The 18,742-nt window shown below is 40.3% G+C and overlaps 4 protein-coding genes across 4 annotated transcripts in view; 1 reads left to right on the plus strand and 3 right to left on the minus strand.

Moving 5' to 3' along the window:
* The window catches only part of nid2a (nidogen 2a (osteonidogen)), a 68,292-nt gene extending 67,333 nt beyond the window's left edge, over positions 1-959 (plus strand). The window contains exon 52 of the mRNA XM_017038941.2: positions 347-959. The gene's annotated coding sequence lies outside the window, so the exon portion shown is untranslated. The remainder of the gene's footprint in view (positions 1-346) is intronic.
* rtraf (RNA transcription, translation and transport factor) lies at positions 868-3,401 on the minus strand. The gene is made up of 8 exons (XM_008325316.3): positions 3,263-3,401; positions 2,513-2,637; positions 2,333-2,432; positions 2,128-2,208; positions 1,951-2,039; positions 1,737-1,805; positions 1,591-1,639; positions 868-1,247 (listed from the first exon to the last, which is right to left on the minus strand). The coding sequence occupies exons 1-8, from the start codon at positions 3,321-3,323 to the stop codon at positions 1,093-1,095; spliced, it is 729 nt and encodes a 242-aa protein (XP_008323538.1). The 5' UTR covers positions 3,324-3,401; the 3' UTR covers positions 868-1,092.
* A 1,039-nt stretch (positions 3,402-4,440) lies between these two features.
* Positions 4,441-5,919, minus strand: sap18 (Sin3A-associated protein). The gene is made up of 4 exons (XM_008325318.3): positions 5,712-5,919; positions 5,202-5,311; positions 4,993-5,115; positions 4,441-4,702 (listed from the first exon to the last, which is right to left on the minus strand). The coding sequence occupies exons 1-4, from the start codon at positions 5,781-5,783 to the stop codon at positions 4,546-4,548; spliced, it is 462 nt and encodes a 153-aa protein (XP_008323540.1). The 5' UTR covers positions 5,784-5,919; the 3' UTR covers positions 4,441-4,545.
* A 999-nt stretch (positions 5,920-6,918) lies between these two features.
* On the minus strand, positions 6,919-10,995 carry hpxb (hemopexin b). Its single transcript, XM_008325317.3, has 10 exons — positions 10,862-10,995; positions 10,009-10,034; positions 9,777-9,872; positions 9,296-9,438; positions 9,041-9,194; positions 8,264-8,476; positions 8,056-8,148; positions 7,771-7,901; positions 7,536-7,683; positions 6,919-7,283 (listed from the first exon to the last, which is right to left on the minus strand). The coding sequence occupies exons 1-10, from the start codon at positions 10,924-10,926 to the stop codon at positions 7,057-7,059; spliced, it is 1,296 nt and encodes a 431-aa protein (XP_008323539.1). The 5' UTR covers positions 10,927-10,995; the 3' UTR covers positions 6,919-7,056.
* Between the last annotated feature and the right edge of the window lie 7,747 nt (positions 10,996-18,742).

Below are 18,742 nucleotides of genomic sequence, written 5' to 3' on the forward strand. Positions count from 1 at the left end.
GACCTTATTATAACAATGTATAATTGTCAAAACCTGAGAGTAAAGTGTCCAAAAAGGCTTCCGTAGCACGGGGTGTCCTTTAAGAGCCAAGCAAACTGAAAATAAATTATTGAAGGAAAGCAAATGGTAAAAGTGATTTTAAGATCCGTTAAATAGGTTTAAAGGTTAAGACAGAAATGTCCACTAGTCTGCCACGACATAGCTAAATTATAGCCAGACTTTTGGCAAAAATACATTTATTTTTTAAGTTCTCAAAGTTAACAAATAATACATTTGATGTCCTTTAAAACTTTAGCTGTGATGTTTCCTCAAATACACTTTTTTTTCTTATTATTTTTACCTACAGGAAGTCACTAATGTGGGAGCAGTGGTCACTGTCCTTGGTGCTAAAGAATCATCTGTGGTGACTCCTGACCAGAGCACGGACCACAGTCCTGTCCACCATGTTCCTGTCTTGGTTCCTCAGGAGAACATCAAGATGTCAGATTGACATTATCACCCCCCCTCCCCACCCCTAAACACTTCCACCCCCAAACAATCCCCTTTATCTCCACCTTAAAGATATAACCCTAAAAAATAAGTGTTTTGTACATTTGTTTTATACCTCATTTTTTAATTTTTTCTACTGTATTTTTTTTTAAATCGTGAATTTGTTTTTTTCTACAGATTAAAAGCTACACAATGAAATTGGAATTTAAATGTACAATAATGGCATCTGAGTTTTTTGTTCTTGAAAGAGTAAGCGATGGGTACACACATTCAGGTTGTCTAATCTGGCTCCTCCACAGTCTCTGAATTTGAACTGAACACTAACGATTACACAACCTCTCACTCACACACTCACAGTAACCCATTCCAAGTCTGCTCTAGGTTTCCCAGTTTTTATTTACAGAAAAACGTGACGGCAGCGAGAAGATGATGACAAAGTTCAACCTCAGTCTCTGAAGAAACAACTCAACGTAAGAAGATCGTCTGCTCTGAGCTGATCGGATCTGAACTCAAATACGTCCACCACAAAAGAAACAAAACATCTCAGTCTTCTCAGAATCCAACTCAAGTCTTCTGTGGATCAGTTCTTTTGTGTCCTGGTCCTCATCTGCCCACTTTGCCCAGCCTGTGGTCAGTCTTGGGGTCAGCGATGATGGCCTGCACGGCCACGATGGCCTCGTTGATCTTTGTCTGCAGCTCCCGCAGCTCCTCGATGTGGAGGAGGCGAAGGATCTGAGCCGCTTCGTTTAGGGTGGCGTCTGAGGGGAGACAACCAAAAGTGTTTCTACAGTCACTGAGATGCTGTAGTGGTGATGGTAAGACAGTAGGGGGCAGTAGCTTTTTTTTACAGCAGTGCAAATGGTGTGAACAGAACAAAAGTGCTGCTTTTTAATGGACCTTGTGTTCCAAAAGACAAAAGTTTTCCTTTCACAGAGGGGTCGAGCTGTTGTTAGAGCTCCCTCTGCTGGATCAAGTAGCTATGACATAGTAACAGAATTGATTTTGGTTGAAGGCTGGGACACGTCATAGAAAAACTGTTGCTGTTTTGATCTTGACATCAGGATGATAAGTGGTTCAGGTGATGAAATAAGAAGTTCTTACCTCCAGTGTCAAAGCCCAGAGTGTGTTTATCTAAGGCAACTGGAACTCCCTGATGCACAAGGAAAATTAACCATTTAATGTTTGGGTTTGAGTTAACGTGTTAATCTTGTGCAACAGAACTAGATCAGATGTAACGACAATGTTACCTCTTTCTTCTGACTGGCTTTAGTAATTGCCTCTGGTGACAGTCTCTCCTGGATGAGAATACGAATGGCCTGATATGAGACAGACAGAGTGTTAGGACAAATGTCTCCAACGTTTGACAGGTCTGAGGTACAGTCCTTCAGATGTCACAACATCTATGTCAACTCATTCAATTCAGTGACATTAAACACAAGTGATATTTGTGCACTGGTTCACCTTCAGCATCACCAGGTAGTCGTCATGACGCTGGATTTTTAGAATGTTGGCCAGAGCTGTTACTCCTGCCTTAAATTCAGGTGAATTACCTAAAGGAAAAAACAAGCAAACAGTAAATCAACTAAGAACAAGGTAAAACAAAAAAGTAAAGTATGGTACAGTTACTGTAGTACGGACTGTCGAGGTTGACCAGAGGGTCGGCTGCTTTGTCACTGTTGGTGGATGCTGCCAGTGGAGGACAGTTCTTATATTTATCCACTAGGGACAAAAAAGGACAGACTGTGATCACACCTCTATGAAAAAACAAAACTCGTCTTTAAGTATTTGATCTAACTAGATTCTTAACAACAGTGGTTGTATTGCGTCGATCACTATTTCTCACCATTATCTCCATATTCGTATCGAACAGCCAGACCCAGTAACCAGTCCACGGCCTCTTGTCTCTCCTGAACTCCGAACGGACAGTTGACGTCCTGCAGATACTGAATCATAACAACACGTGTGTAGTTGACCAAACCTGGGCCTGAAAACGGCTGAATGTGCCATTACTGGCGTGTACTACCTTCTGATAAGCTTTAGGCCATTCTGAGCTGGGGATGTTCCTTAGGTTCCCTCTGTCCTCGATCTTGTAGTGTCTTATCTTCTGATCCTCCAGCCACACAACACAGTTCCTGAACTGGGTCTCATCTAAACTCAGAGCAGGGACACAGAGGCACCACGGATGAATCAGCTGTATGCAGATATAGGCATTAATATCCAACACGTGGTGGTGCAGTGGAAATCTAACAGGATGACGGAGATAGCTTTTATGTTGGTAAAGACTGAGTGACTACGTGGTGCGGCTGATGTCATCAAATTCAATTAGATCCGTGCGTACTTTGCAAATAAGTAGTGGTGTGGTACTGTCTTCTTGAAGTTAACAACGTTAAACATTGTGTTATTTCACCAGGCGAAGCAGAATTAAAGTGTGTTGTTTATATTAGTACAGAGAGTTTTGACGTCACAAAAAAACAACAACAATCTGTTAGCCACGGTTTTTTAGTTTCACACTGAAGTTCATTTTCGTAAGCTGGACGAAATACATTAAGTCAAGCTAAATAAAAGTATTGTAACTTCACATTGTGGGAATATGATATTGTTGTTGCGGTATTGTGAATTGTGTTATCATTAACAAAATATTCGTAACTTTTATTGTAATATTGTAATATTTGGTACTGCGTCCTGCTTTCAGTGACAGCTAGCCTTTAACCCGGATCCACGTTTTGTCATCAAGCCGGCCACGTTCACCGCGTATAAATAGAATTTTCTTTACCTGTGCAGTCAAATCCGTTCGGGTTGTGATAATCTAGTGCAGTAAGTTTCCTTCTAAACATGATTATGTTAATTTAGGATTGCCAATCGATGAAATCCTGCAGCGAACACAAAGAAACCTTCGATTTTCTTTCTCGTTTTTTCTGCTCGCTTCCGATGACAGAGCGCATGTGCAACTAAAGCTTCCTGTTTTGACTGTCAGAGTAAAACCTTCCGCTACATTAATTTTCTTATACAATTTAAGTAAAATACCGCATTATACAAAATAATTGTATCGTTCAATACGTTTAACTCATATTTTTTGACATTCGCGAGTGTTTTTTATGAAATTGGCGTTTGAATTTTTAAAAGCTTAATTATTTTATTTCTTACACCTGTTGGTGTTTTTTTTTTCTTTTTTGTTTTGAGTCCTGGGGGTAGCATGCTTTTACAACAACGTTTCCAGCAGTAAACCATGAGGTGAGCTAACATTGGTTTTCTTTTATATTTGTGACACACACGTATATAGTTATTAATTAAATAAATAATCTCAATTTTTTTCAGCTAACAGGATTTTGAGGGTTTTATTGTGAAGCTTTTTGTTCTTTTTTGAAATGACCAAATATTAAGCCATCGTGACAAATCACAGCTCCATGGATTTGAGCTACAATTTCTTCTACATAACGCGTTTGTTGTGGGACTAGAGTTGTCTGTATTTGTTATAATGGGTCTGGGATTTAGTGTTGTCTAAACTTTAGCTGCTCTCAACTTTTGTTTGGTTTATTTAACGCAAACGTTGGCTGTAAAGCTAGCCTTCGCCCTTTTGTGGTACATTGTGGCTATTCCCTTATACAGTTTCCTGCAAATTTTGAACTAGCTATGAACTCAGGATTTGATTCATTTTTGCTTCATATAGATAGACACATTTGTACAAAAGATATTCATTTTCATTAATTTCTATTGGTAAACCTTCACCATTGTGTCTCAATGTGAGCTACTCAGACTAACCATAGCCGTTTCTTGGGTGGCTTAGCTATGCTCGACAATTTTAACAATTGTTGTAGTTTTTAGCGTCCATAGCTTGGTTTTTTAGAAAATCTATCAGTTCTCAAGGAGAGGATTCTCCAGTTGTATACTTTAACCATTTTACTTAACCATTTTCAACACCTGTTTGAACCAAATGTTTAACAAAGACAGAAGTATGGAAAACATTTTATTTTCACGTCACATTCTTAAAAAAATTAACACGTTGCAGACCAGAGGAAAAAAAAAAACTACTGGAATTATGTTGGATGCTTAATGTGTTTAAAACGGCCGCATGCGTGTGCCAAGAGGTGGAGCTCTATTGGGCGGTGTAATTGCAATGTCCAGATAATCTCCGATCTGGAAACGCTGAGACTGTAGTGTCATTGAGTCGTCTGCTCCTTTCCTGCCTGATACAGTACTGCCAATGTCTTTCAATCTGGAGAAAGAGAAAAATGCATTTTTCAAATACAATTTCTTCCTAAGTAATAGTAAACATAATAATAATAATTGAGTCCCTTGTTCATCCCATTGGGAAATTCACAGTGCATGTTTTTACACCAGGCTGCCTTTAGGGATATTTGGATTCCCTGGGGTCCGAACCCATAAGGTACATGTGTAAGGCAGGCTTGCTAACCACTACACGTTGGAACCACCTAATCAGTTCAACATTTGGTTTAGAGTTTGATTTTGGACTCCTCAGACTTACATTTTACCCTCAAGTCTTACCTATATGCTTTCGCTCTTGGGTCAGGAAACACAATGGCAAAACTGAAGTGAGTTCCTTTCTTCCTGGCCTCTGGATAAACTTCTTTGACCAGACCGGTCAGTTCCTTCAGAGTAGCATCCATCCTACAAAAAACAAATCAAGATGAAGTGGCTTCACCTCAGTTGGATATTTGATGTGTGAACAAAAGTATTTTGGGACAAAACTTCACCATGTGTAGATCTGCAGTTCACTGGAGGGGACGTTACCACGAGCAAATTCATCGGGTCTGTGATGTCGCCCACTGTTGGTGGTGAAAACACGCAGCAGGAGAGGACAGGTCTGAAAAAGAAACACGATTTTGACTTTATAATTGAAATATGCCATGATTATGTGCATGTGAAAGCAGAACTTTTACATGATGTATCTATAAAATCTATTTGGCCAATTCATCACAGGCATATAGACATTTTACTTTGGGATAACACCATTACACCTATTGACAAACATGCAATACAAGTTTTGTGCGCGTCCAGGTTTATCCTAAATTTGCGAGTTACAGCACACTCACGTGGCCACACTGGTTCACCCTCTAATCATTCAACCAGGTATACAAATTAAAAATATAAATCTAAACACGATACAGTAGTTAGAATTTTGAAAAGCGCTCGAAAACACACCAGACTTGTTTCTTTAAGCACACACGCTAGCACTGTAGCTCCAATGCTAACCCAATTTTTACCTTTTCGCGGTCGATTGGTTTTTCTGGTTCCTTCTTTATCTCCTCCTGGGTGACACGGGACTCAAGGGCCATATTTTTAGTTTTTATTGGAATTCTGATTACGTTTACTTTAATAAGCTCGACTATCGTACGTTTTAACCGTGTTAAGCCGCAGGTTTCCCAGATACATCGGAAGTTTGGCTCATTTCCGTTTCCGTCGTTGTGCTAGATGCTTTATCGCCACCTGGTGGTTAGTCAGTGGTATAGCTTGTGTTAAATAGGTACTGCATTTCTTCCCCCCTAAGTTCTAACGCAGGGATCGGGAACCTTTTTATCGAAGAGAGCCAAAACAGTCGACATGTTTTGAAATGTATTTCCGTGAGAGCCATACAATATTTTTTGTACTCTAATATTTTTTATATGTATTTTATTTGAATACAAATAAATGTGTGCATTTTTTAACAAGACCAAACATTTTAGAGTATAATTAGTCTCCAATTTATTTTTTAATAACATTGGGATGCTGAAGCTTTCCAATACATAAAATAGACTTCTGGTGCTGCATGATTTTAATGCGATTGGTTCCAGCTACACAAAAAAAAAACAAATATGTATGTTTCCACTTGCCGTACAAAACAGTTCATTACACATATCTTATGGATGAATATTTGATAATAATTTGGTTACATTTTTGTCATCTGATTTTTCTCTACCAAATCTCCCAAGTTTTCAATTCCAATGACTTTCACTGTCTCGGTTCCTAGACCAATCTACCTGAAAATATATTCAAAGTACTTGGAGAAACTTTGTCAGCACTATGTAGCAGACAAACCAAGCCATGCAACGTTGCATTGCAACTATTCAATAGTTATGAATGTGCGAATTATTTTTTACACTGTTAATGTTCTAAGAGATGCAGACTCATTAAATGGAAGACATTGGAGTCAGAAATTTCTTTATCTTATAAGAACTCTACCAAATTTTCAAAAGAAAAATAAAGTCCCAAAAGAAGTTAATGAGAGACTCATTGATATTATGGTTTGTGTTCCAGTTTTCTGACAGTAGGAGTTTTGCAAATTTAAATCATGTTTCTGAAGAAAACTCTGTACCTCAGTAGAGTGTTATCAAAATGCTCTGATTTATTCTTTCCTGTCATTGTTATATTTACATGGCCCATTATTTGAGATTATTTTAAAGTAAATTATAAATGACAAACTGTATTAGTTGATTTCTTTTTAAAAACATTTTATTCACCGTGCAACATAGACTGCACTCAGCATCAACTGAAGACATTTTATAAAACATTTTTAACAATTTGAACAGATGGAATTCCTGTGTTCCCAGTAGTCAGACTGACTTCTGACGCCTAGGCCTCACAGCCCATCATTTCTGGGGTGATATCCAGCGGACGAGGAACCATTTTGCTCAAGGCGAACAGCATGGGGCTCTTGTACTCATAATAATGTGAACCTTTAAAAACATTGATTCCATTCGGACCACAAAAGCCAGCATCAAGCTCAAACAAAGGTAGAGGGAAGTCCTCGTTCACCACCCTGGGTGTAGCTGTCAGGTCGATTCTCAGCATATTTCTTCCTATATAAAGAGACATGGCTGTTAGAAAAACAGTTACAGTCATACAAAATCACAAAAAAAAAAAAAAAAACCCAGATCAAACTTGAATTTGTCACAATGTGGCCTGATGAAAAATATGCAGTATGAAAGTGACAAATGGGATCACTGAAAATAGCCAAAATAAGTAAATGTTAGCCCAGAGGTAGCTTAACTAGGTTAAACATTAGCTAAAAGTAAAAATTCACAACTTTTTATCCCAGTGATTAAGTCTACCTTGAATAATGAAGACACTGTCTTGGCCAGGACAAACAAAAGCAGCATCCACAGAACCTTCGATCCCCAGCTCCTCCTTCAGAGTTTTGGGGTAACCTTCAATCAGGGTGTAGTGAGCTCTTCCTTTATAGATGTAGACTTGATTGTCCTGAGATTGTTCAGAAGAATAGTTTTTTTCAGGAAACTCTTAAGCTGTTGAGAACATTAAACAAAGGCCTAAAAGACATGGTTTGACCTTGATCATGTAGAGTTTGTCCGTGTAGGAGAAGACGGCGTCCACACCGTTAGCCACCTCCTTCCATGACCTGGCGATAGGGAAGCCATGTAGACCATCACGACTGGTGTCCAGACGCATGTAGACTCGACCTGAAGAGAGCAGTCATGTGTTCATTATCGAAGTTCATCCAGACAATGACATTTACCTTGTTTGTGTTGAACCAAATAATTCACAGTAATCTCACATGTAAAATTCAAAATGATGTTTGTGAGTATATTATTGAAAGTTTACTTTGTATATTACCTGCAAAGAAATACTTCTTCCCGGCATCATCCATGGTAACAGCATCTAATTTAACCTCGCTGCATTTAGGGACCGAGTACTTTCCACCGTGACCTTCAGTGAAATAAAAAATGTCACATGTCAGTGTTATTGAGTCAATCACCTGCAGCACAAATATGACACAGTGGTGTCTGCTCTTTTATTTCCTGGTTGTTGGTTCAAAGCTCACCAAAGTTGGGGCACTTCATGAAGTAGTTTCGGGCGTCTTTGGGGTAACCTTCCTCCACCAGACCTGAGACGGGGTTGAATCTGGTGAAGTTGTTTCCATGGAAACAGTAGTAATGTTCCAACCAGCGTAGAACAGAGGTGCAGACTGGAAGGTGGGTCCAGGTCTTGTTCTTTACTGTCTTAGTGCTAAGATCAAAGAAGTACACCTCGTGATCTGTGAGGAGAGAAATCGTCATCTGAGAAACAGTGACATCTGTGGATGATCCAAGTAATGTCTGTATATCTCTATAGATACACTGATATAAAAAATAGTCAAAGTTTATTTGACCATTGTCACTATTACTGATTTAAAACTGAATTATTTAAAAACGATCCATTTCTAAATGAGCCATTTTAAGTTTTAAAATTTAAATATGTATTACAAATACAGTATTTTTAATACAAACAATCTTTGGATATTTTAAATGCAAAAAAGTTAAGCTAAAATTAAACATAAAAAGCAAAAGCTGATTTAAAACCAGTGTATAAAATATGTACAATAGCCCAAATCACATTAAAATCATTTTTTACTAGGTAAAATGTGTAAATTTGTTTATTTGTTTTAAGTTATTAAATAAAATAATTTGTTAAAAAATCAAATGATTAATTTTGGCAATTATTTAATAAATAATTTGTTGTTTTTTGATTAAACCAAACTTTGACTAATAAAAAAAAGAGTCTAATAATATTTATAAATTAATAAATGGTCAAAATAGATTAGAAATGAATGCTGACGCACCTTTAAAGAAGAGAATGAAGTCGGTGTTACATTCTCCTTTAGGACACTCTACAGCAGCATCCAGGTGGTCTGGAACTCCAGGAAACACCTCCTGGATGGTCTTTGGATAACCATCCTCCAGGGTGTGGTTGTCATAGATGAAGACTTTGTCGTCCTGATATGATCAGAGAAATGGTAAATAATCAGCCACCGACTCCTGTAAATCTAACATTCTTTTAAATATTCATTTCCAGAGTTGGATTAAAAGCGTCAAACCTGGAAGAAGAAGACGTGGTCGTGAAGGTCAGGGTTGTCAGAGTGGTGCATACGGAAGGCAGCGTCCACATGACCGTTCATGTCCCTGAAGACCTTGCTGGTAAGCTGAGCTTCGCCATGGTAACCCTTCCACACATAGTCACCTGAGAGAACATCACAGTTTCATCGACAGAAAAAACAACGTCACTGACAAAACAAACTCATGACCCACGTACACATCATCGTTGTCTCCTGTGTTCATAAGTTAAAACAGACAATGTGAAATGTAGATTGAAAATACTAGGTGCTGCCATTAACATTAACATTAGCCTAAAAAGATCAAAAACAAAACACTAGATTTGTTTTTTAAGTTTATATATATATATACATATATATATATGTATGTATGTATATACAGTATATATGTACATATATATACATATATACTTATATGGACCAAACAGATTTTGTGCAATCATGAGTTGTTGGGTAAATGTTTCACCTTTGAAGAAGTGCGTTGTTCCGTTCTCATCAAGAGTTATGGCGTCAAACTCAACACCTTCACATCGATCTGGGCGTTCAGCCACACCTTTCTCTGCTGAACTTATGAAAACGTCAAGAAAACAAAAAGCACCACGGTGTTGATAAAACATATTCATAATGTAGGGATAATCTAATACTAGTAGAGTTGTCAGTTGTACAGTGCTCTTGAATGTTAAAGTTCAGAAACTCACCGTCGGCAGCTGCATCGTCTGAAGGTCTGTGGAGGAATATAAGAAAAAGCTGTTCTTAAACTTCTAAATTTCTGTAAACAGTACTGACAGCAACAGGTTGCCTTTCATTTGTGAGAAGGTGGAGTCCAGTTGGAGTTGGGTCAGTAAAGCTGAAGCTCAGATACAGTTTGTTCTATTGATTGAAGTGAACTTTGTTACAGACAGAGTGCAGACACAGCAGGACATTGACCTGTGAGGGTTTCACTGCTTCGCTCTGTGAATGAAATGAACGGCTTTTAGCTGGTTCTTCGTCATTCTCCATCCTGAGCAGCAAAGTGTTTATTATACCTTGACTCTTTTTGGCTGCATGTGTGATATATTGGACAACGTTTTCCATAAACTAGCTCTGAGATCAGTTTTAACATTTCGTTTTTGTGGTGGAGTGATGTTAACAACCGAACGTGTTCATTTGGAGATATATCGTTTGGTTCAGATACTTCTGCTGTATTTGTGGTTATTTATTTTTCTGTATTTATTCTGGTTTATTTTACTTTGGCATAGTTTAACCTATACTCATTCAACCAACAGTCATTTAGACTTTAATTTGTATCTAACTAATGTTTTTTTGCTTTTCTTTTCCACTTCGACTACAGTTGTGATGAAACTTTTAGCTATATTCCGTCGTACTGCAGCCGGTTTGATTTTGTTTCTTTTTTTTTCTGCCATGTTTATGATAAACATTGAGGTAATATTGACTTTATTGCTATAAAGTTTTAGAAATGATATTTGTCTCAAAAAGTAATTAAATTTAAAGACGGAAGATGAATTTTGATCATCCTGCACCAAAGGTCCTTCAGTTCCCAGTAATACTCACGCAGGAGCAGCAGTGGTGAGACCCAGTGCCAGACACACCAGGAGGGTTTTGGTGAGAAGGTCCATGCTGCTGCTGTGGTCCTGAGGTCAGGGGCAGAACAGGGGGCTGAGGCTGGAGCTTTTGTACTTACATGTGCACGCGCATGTTTTCGTGTGTGTGTGGGTGTGGGGGGGAGGAGGGGTGTGTGCAGGTTATGAAGGGCAAACAAACATGTTAGGACACTGTTTGCTCAGATGAGGTAGAGCAAATGTTGCAAAATGACGGCTTTTGCATAATTTCTTGGAGGATGACTCATGTTGTTTTTCTTGTTAGTGTCATTTTGGATTTTTTTTAAATGTATAAATGTACAAATTGCCTCCTTCAATATTTACCATTGTGACATAAATGTTCCAGGAGATGATTTTAAGCAAATGCATTATTGAGCAAGCACAGCGCCCCCCAGTGGTTTACAATCAATCAGTACCAAATGATTCGTATTTGGTTTAACATGGTCTGCAGCTGGTGTCACGTGACCTACACCTGACATCTGGTAGCCCAAATGCATTATGGTTTGGCTCACATTGGTAGACCACAGCTCAGACAAACTACAACAAAACCTCTGGTTTGTTGCCCACTGACCACTTGTGGGCCAGTAGAGGCCTGTTATTGGTTGAAGTATTTAGGCCACATAAAGTAGGTAACGTGGCCCACCTGGGCCAGATACGTCTTGATTGTATGGTTATTTGGTAAAACAACATTCTTATATTGTCACAGTCATTGTTTATTAAAAAAAAAAAAAAAACAATATTCATATTCATTAACAAGTCAGATTTAAAGCTAAAGACTGTAGCTGAGAAAACCCTAGAAATAAATTGTAAAACTTAAAAGCATGCATTTGTGAATATTACTTGTTACCTTCTGCACATCTAGTCAATGATGTATATGTGTAATTAAATGTATTTTTACTCAAAAGCTACATTCATTTAAATATTACGACCACAGTAACCCATATAGTCCAACCTTACATTTTTATACAAGATATGAAAGAGGTAGAGGCTGTAAATGTTGCCCAAAGAAATCCATTTAAAACATGTCCAAAGGGTTTATAGCTTACTTTTACAAATATATCACCACCTCAACCAGTCAGCTCATAATTCTCTAAATGTACATTGCTGAGTAGCAACTACACATTAGCCAACCACCCAGGTTAAACAGGAGTAAACCAGGTAAAGGAATGTCTCTAGATCTGATTATCGTGTGAACCCATGTTGAACAGACTCCACCTCATCGGGTCAAATACATCAGAACTGTATAATAGAGAAGTATCTCCAACAAAACCGAAAATCCAGGTGCTACTGACTAACTGTCTGTATTTGTCTGAGCGATTAGTCTGACATCTGTCCATACGTGTTGACATGGGCATCTGTGGCCATGTTCTGCAGCTCATTTGTAGCGGTAGATCTTGATGCAGTGGTTCATACTGTCTGACATCACCATGTGACCTTCGGGGAGCAGGGCGACACCTCTTGGGCTGCTTAGATTGTCAGTCACAAGAGGCCAACCAACACCCTTGGATGGGTAGAAAAGGACTCTGTGGTGCTGCTTGCCCCAGTCTGCAACAAGGACATCCCCATCGCTGTCAATGCATAGCCCCCAAGGACATGTCAGGACAGGCCCCAAGCCAGAGCACACCCCTAGGATTCTGATGGTGGTCCAGCTAGGATTCAGGACTCGTATGCATGGAACACGTCCAGTTTCATTCCCCCGTTCAGATACAGCCATGAGTCCAGTTGTGAGGCAGGCTGCCACCAGGTAGGGCCTGTGATAGCCAGTCACCACAGTGCGCTCCAGTCTGGCCCCAGTTTTAGGGTCTAGTTTAAGTGAAGTTAAACTTCCACGTTTGATGTCTGCAACTAAGAACTCATCTTGATAGGTAACAGTCACCCCTCTGGGGGCATCTAGTTCTTCATTGGAGGAACCAATTGTTGTGCCTCCAAAGGTTTGCAAGAGGCGTCCATGACGACTGAACACCAGCACAGCACGTTCGGCAGCACAGGTCAAAGCAATGAGACCCTTTGAGTTCACTGCCACGTCAAAGTAGTTGGAGATACGAGAGGACCGTTCTGATCCTGCTGGAGACACCTGCTGTACCACGTTCTTTTGGAGGTCAGTCACCTGAATTCGAGCATTTCCACAGTCCACAACATATAGCTGCCCCTTGACGGTTGCATGGACACCACTAGGCAGGTTGAAGTCAGTTCGGCCTGAGCCCTGTTTTCCAAATTGTTTGACCAGATAAGCTGAGTCCATGGCTGTTGGACCGCCCTCTTCTTCCACATCCTTTAAACGTGGTACAATTTTCTCCTTCTCAGTGTTGTATGGTTGTGATTCTTTGGTTGGTTGTATATTGTCCCCTTCGATTGCTGACATGGAGAGAGACCTGCTCACACGGTTTAAACCTGGACCTTTTGTAACACGAGTCTGAGATCTGGATTGTCTTTTTCCAGAGCTTAAATTGGTTCGGTCGGATCGGGAACTGTTTGCCTGACCTCGTTCAGGAACCGAAGGTTCAGATGTAAGTCTCATTCTGTTTACCTTCCTGATACCTCTGCGATCCTTGTTAATTGAAGGGCGGATGTTTCCTCGGAGGTCAGCTGTGGAAATTGAGCGACTGCGCTGTTGCTTAAGAGAACCATTAACAGGAGTAGTACAAGAGGAATCCTCACTGTCAGCTGGTGAAGGAGGGCTGCCGCTATCCATTATTGCGTCATGTGAGTGGTTTGATGTGGATAAGGCATCTTGTCCAGTAGAGACAAGATCTTCACAACTTTTTTCATCGACTACTTCTGGAGGAGAGGAAGGCTCTTCACATGAAACCAGTACAAGACCTTCTTTTTTACTTTGGCCTTTTGGTGTTGAGTGCCATTCTGTTCTGCCCTTTTGGCCGTCGGGTTCATCAACCTCAGATTCTCCTTGGAAGCTGTCTGGTGGAATAGCAAGGAAGAGGTCGTGGCCATGCATGTCTGAACATACCGACTCCAGTTCTTCGTCTTGAGAAGACTCAGAGGTATCATGATGTCTCTGTACTGGGGACTTGAGATCTTCTTCATTGTCTGTCGAACTTGATAGATGTAGTTTTCTGATAATGCGCGATGTGCTAGAGCTTGTCTTGTCGGTCTCATCTGGGCTGTTTCGTTGTCCACCTTTGTTCGATTGGGGTTCCTTTCGTATTTCAAGAGGAGTCAGATTTGAAAAGGTCTTATCTCCTGAGTGAAGGGCACATTTCTGGCCTTGGACACCGCAGACACCAATGGGGTAGGTCATACCTTTCTCATGTACGTCTATCTGCCCTAAGCTGAAGGTCTTAGACATAGGACTTGGTATGAAACTGACTCTTTTCATTGTTAGAGAAATCTCCCATGGTTGGGTAACTTCTGCCACACCTTTCTGGAGCTGATTTTTGTTGGCCCCACCAGCAGTACTGCCCCACCTTTGTATCTGTTCCTTGAGCTGTCCCATTTTTCGCAGTTGCTGGTCAACTAGTGACTGGACAACTCTAACTGCGGCAGCATTCTCTCTCTTCAGTTGACTGAGGTATCGCTGAGCTTCTCTGTGGTCCTGCTCAATCTTCTCCATGAGGCGACGCTCCTCTCTTTGGGCCTCAATCACTGCATTGTCCAACTCACGATTCACTTCCTCCACCTCGCTCTGTTGTCGCTCCCTGAGGCACTGCAGTTCACGTTCTCCTAGTTCCAGGTTGGACAGAGCTTGACTCACCCATGGAGGTGGTGAGGTAAGAGATATGGGGGCAAAGACGGACTGCCGCGGGGCGAACGACAACAGAGGTGGAGAGGTCACTTCTCTCCGTGTTGGACTGGTATGTGTCAGCAGGGCTGAGAAACCAGGGAGGGGTCTTCTCTCAGAATGAGACCGCATTAACATCTTGATGTATCTTCAGTCAGGAGCTCCTGAGAAATTGGGTTTTATCTTTTTTTTTTTTAATATTCTGCAAAGAGAGAAAATGCAAATAAAACATGTTATCAAAGTCTGTTCACACCACATATGTACGCTGCAACATAATATCTTTAGGAGCAACTAAAGAGCTCAGTATCAGGAAAACTGCCAACGTAGAAAAGAGCATTATTTTTATCCAACAATAAAGTCATAGTCCAGAACTCCAGGCCTTGCTGTAAGTCATCCTGGAAATTACCTCCTTTGTATGCGACATATTAAAGTTGTGTACATATCTGTGTCAGTTTGTAAACTGGGACACAGGCTCCCGTTTGTTGCAACCTTATCTGTCCCTCACAATATATAGTTTCTGGTGAGACTTGTGAAGTGGTCTCAGGTGTCCACTGTCCTGTTTTCCTCAGGTCACTGTTGTATTCAGACTTCAACTCTGCCGCCAGAGATTAATTGAAACAACAACAAAGTGAACTTATTACATTGCTACAGCTTTCATACTCCATAATACCAGTCCATTGAATGAACCCTTACCTCAGCATACCTGAGGTAAACTCTGTGACTTCTTATGTGATATGTAAAGAGGACAAGGAGGGCAGTGGCGTGACAAACACTCCTGTGTGCTCGAGTGTTGCTGGGATTATCTGTGGTCTTTGGTTTGGTGGAATGTGTGTCCTGTTGAAATAAGCTGTCTCAAAAGTCATTGGAGAAAAGTGGTGATTTCAGTAACAGATTTAAACTTACCAGTACAGGCAGTGTTGCCATCATTGTCATAGCTAATAGCCACAGTCTCAACATGTCTGTGTTTTCAGTCATCCATCTTATCCAAAGATAGTTCGAGGGTATCTGGTTTCTTGAAGACATTTCACCTCTCATCCAAGAGGCTCCTTCAGTTCAGAACTGAAGTGGAGGGCTTTCTTCCAGATCTCCCTTCCACCATCTAGTGGTGTCCCACAGGGAAGTATATTGGGTCCTGTGCTATTTAATATCAATGTTATATTTGATATTTCCCTCACAGCAGGCCATTATAATCTGGATGATGACTAACTACGTCCTTCCTAACACTGTTCATTTCATGCCCCTCTTGGATAATTGTATCTCAGTATTCTGCTCACCAGTGAACTCTCATTTGTAACTCTGACAAACGAGTTGACCACAAAGGTCACATCTCTTTGGTTTTCTTGACTGTAACAACTCCTTCTGTGAGTCTACAAAACACTTTGTTCAAATATCTTGCTGGCAGTTCTGGATTATGTTGATTACAGTACCGGCCCGCTGCCTCACAGACTGTTGGCATTTGTCACAGACTGGGATCCAGTTTGACTGGAGCTTCATTTAACTCTCACCACTGCTGCCTGTGTTCTCTGCTGAACTGACTTTCTCTCTCTTCCCCGAGACAAATTACCGGTAACTGGTTTCTGATTGTCTACAGAAAAACCAGTCACTTCTTAAAATTCACAACACAACTGGCACTCAGTCTGGTAGGTTCATCTATCTCCTCCAGGTCTGTGTCTCCTCTGGTCCAACAGAATCACTCACAACACACCTTAAAACCTAGACAACCCGTTGTATTTTCCTCTTTAAAAACAAAATACAATTGAAAGTATGAGGTCATTTCGCTTGCTTTGAGCCTGCTGCCTCGTGTGGATAATTGGTGAAACAGTTTAAGTCATTTCATAAGTGAGCAGCCACCAAAGGGATGAGTGATTTTGCTCAAAATATCTTCATCAAATATGATCAGATTTCAATGTGTTAGACCTGAAAGCTCAGACACTACAATGCTTCCTGCAAGTTTTTCATGGCTGGCATGAAAAAAAAAAAAGAATAACATATTAGACTTGACTGATGGGGGCAGCAGTGAGACAACTTCTAAATGCTGTGTTGAAAAATGACTTAACAGTTATTTTCTGAGCACTCTTGCAAACCTAATTTCCGAGACGGAACAGTCCTGATTATTACAGTGAAGAAATGAGGCGGACACATTTTAACGACGATGTTATCATTTTCGCTCCCAGTTAAGTGGCTATAATCAGTTTTTCCACCGTGCTGCGTTGTTCTGCAGGGTCAGTGTTGATAATGGACCTCTGAAGAACTGCGCTGTTCTTTTGAATGTCCCTCATCACTAAAACTCATCAGTCTCAGGTAGTTGCTTCCGACTGTAGCACAGACCCCCATTGTGGCTGCTGGTGGAAACCTGAGCGTTTATCCGCCGCAGGCACTGAAACTGAGCTTCCACCTTTCACCGCCTTCACCACAAAGGTATGTCAGAGGCTGCCAACACAGCGGTCACCTCCGTTTTTACTCCGTCTTTAGCTTTTAAATCAGATCATATTCACTGTTGGCACTGGTGGCGATCATGGCGTATTAACTCTCTGTTATTGGCACAGACCTAGTTTCCTGGGTTTTTTCCAACCCTCCCTCCTCCACCCCCATCCTGCAGCAACAACAACAAGGCCTTTAGATGGATGAAAGGCTGCAGTATCAGTTTACCTCTGTCACTTCACTATCAAGTCCCTCTGGAGGACAGAACACTGAGCCCTCACGGTGTCAGTGGATAAAATCAGTTTCCCATGTTTTAAAAAGATGTCTCTGATGTGGTGTGGGTGACAGGATTCTCCTGGTATTTAGGACAGGTGACGCTCCGAATGGAAAAAAGCAAGACATTCATTCTCACTGTCACTGTTTTCAACCCACCATAATATACACTAAGTTATCCAATGACAGCTGCTTCATTGTTTTGATATCATCTATCAGTGGTTATCATTTGAAAAATCTCTGATTAGTCCAGGATACGTTCTGAATTATTATTATTATTATTATTATAGATATTGCTTAATTGCTCCATACGTTTTTATTTTCTCCCAGACATAATTCTCACTATTCAAATTTTTACTCACTATTTGTTTATTTTATGTCTGTCCAACCCTTCACCCTTTTCTTCACCTTTGAATTCATTTCTAATTATTACAAGTTTCTTTCAGAGAGTTTGTGTTTTTTAAGGATTTTTAGGCACAATACTCATACTTTTTGAAATATCTATTTTGCTTTAACACCTTTATATTTTATTTTGAAATAATTTGTCACTGCAAGGAAAAAAATAATTTGGATGTTGTTTATATATTTTCTGATAATTTCTCATTGAATTAAGAGATTGAGACATTAACATCATTATTCAACAATTTGTGTGGTTATTATTCAAATGTCTTCATGAGACTGCATTCATTGAGGACATTGATGATGATGATGATGATAATACTAATAATGATGATGATAAAGTTGGTCATCTTCTCTTTTCTATGGTAAATAGTGTTGTGTCTGCCTACAACTGTATCAGTCAGTCTATTCTAAAATGAAAAATGAAGATTAAGACTAACAAATCCCTGACAGTGTCCTGGACTGAGGCTGCTGCTGCTGCTGCTGCTGCTGCTGCTGCTGCTGCTCAGGTTTCCCTGCCTTTAATGTTGAATGAGAGCTTGAAGTTGCTACGTTACTGACCAACGTTTGGCTGCAGAGCTGAGACTGTAGAATAAATGATAGCATTCATAATTGAGAGGATTATGCAGGATGTTCCAGAGCATTCCACCCAACACTAAGAACCCACAGGGCACGACCCAGCAGCAGCAGCAGCAGCAGCAGCAGCAGCAGCAGCAGCAGGTAGATAACTGTACATGTTTGTTCAACGTAGTCACCTTCAGTTGGATCAACCAGTGGAGACTGCACTGGTTTTACTGTAGAAGATTCACCGTCACTTCAAATTCAGTTAAAGTCTAAAGCAGTTTAGATAAAGTACATTACTCTACAGTACAGTACACCACAGTACAGTGCAGTACTGTACAGTACAATGTGTCTTCAAAAGTTATTGACTCACCTGGATTTAAGGTGTGTTTGCTGCTTCGTCCTCCGCTGCTCTCTTGGTTCTGACCCCCAGCCTCCTCCTCC

This window comes from Cynoglossus semilaevis, chromosome 14, assembly GCF_000523025.1.
Source record: "Cynoglossus semilaevis isolate Cse_v1.0 chromosome 14, Cse_v1.0, whole genome shotgun sequence".
NCBI lineage: Eukaryota > Metazoa > Chordata > Actinopteri > Pleuronectiformes > Cynoglossidae > Cynoglossus > Cynoglossus semilaevis.

Bases quoted from the DNA above. Each gene is read 5' to 3' on its own strand.
- rtraf (XM_008325316.3), bottom strand. From the start codon at position 3,323: ATGTTTAGAAGGAAACTTACTGCACTAGATTATCACAACCCGAACGGA. The intron at 2,040-2,127 runs GTCCGTACTACA...TTTTTCCTTTAG, and splicing joins CCCTCTGGTCAACCTCGACA to GTAATTCACCTGAATTTAAG. The intron at 1,640-1,736 runs GTAACATTGTCG...CTTGTGCATCAG, and splicing joins AAGCCAGTCAGAAGAAAGAG to GGAGTTCCAGTTGCCTTAGA.
- hpxb (XM_008325317.3), bottom strand. From the start codon at position 10,926: ATGGACCTTCTCACCAAAACCCTCCTGGTGTGTCTGGCACTGGGTCTC. The intron at 9,873-10,008 runs GTGAGTTTCTGA...TCATAAGTTCAG, and splicing joins AGACGATGCAGCTGCCGACG to CAGAGAAAGGTGTGGCTGAA. The intron at 9,439-9,776 runs GTGAAACATTTA...ATGTTCTCTCAG, and splicing joins AACAACGCACTTCTTCAAAG to GTGACTATGTGTGGAAGGGT.
- sap18 (XM_008325318.3), bottom strand. From the start codon at position 5,783: ATGGCCCTTGAGTCCCGTGTCACCCAGGAGGAGATAAAGAAGGAACCA. The intron at 5,116-5,201 runs GTGAAGTTTTGT...TGTTTTTTGTAG, and splicing joins GAACTGCAGATCTACACATG to GATGGATGCTACTCTGAAGG. The intron at 4,703-4,992 runs GTAAGACTTGAG...CTCTTTCTCCAG, and splicing joins CCAAGAGCGAAAGCATATAG to ATTGAAAGACATTGGCAGTA.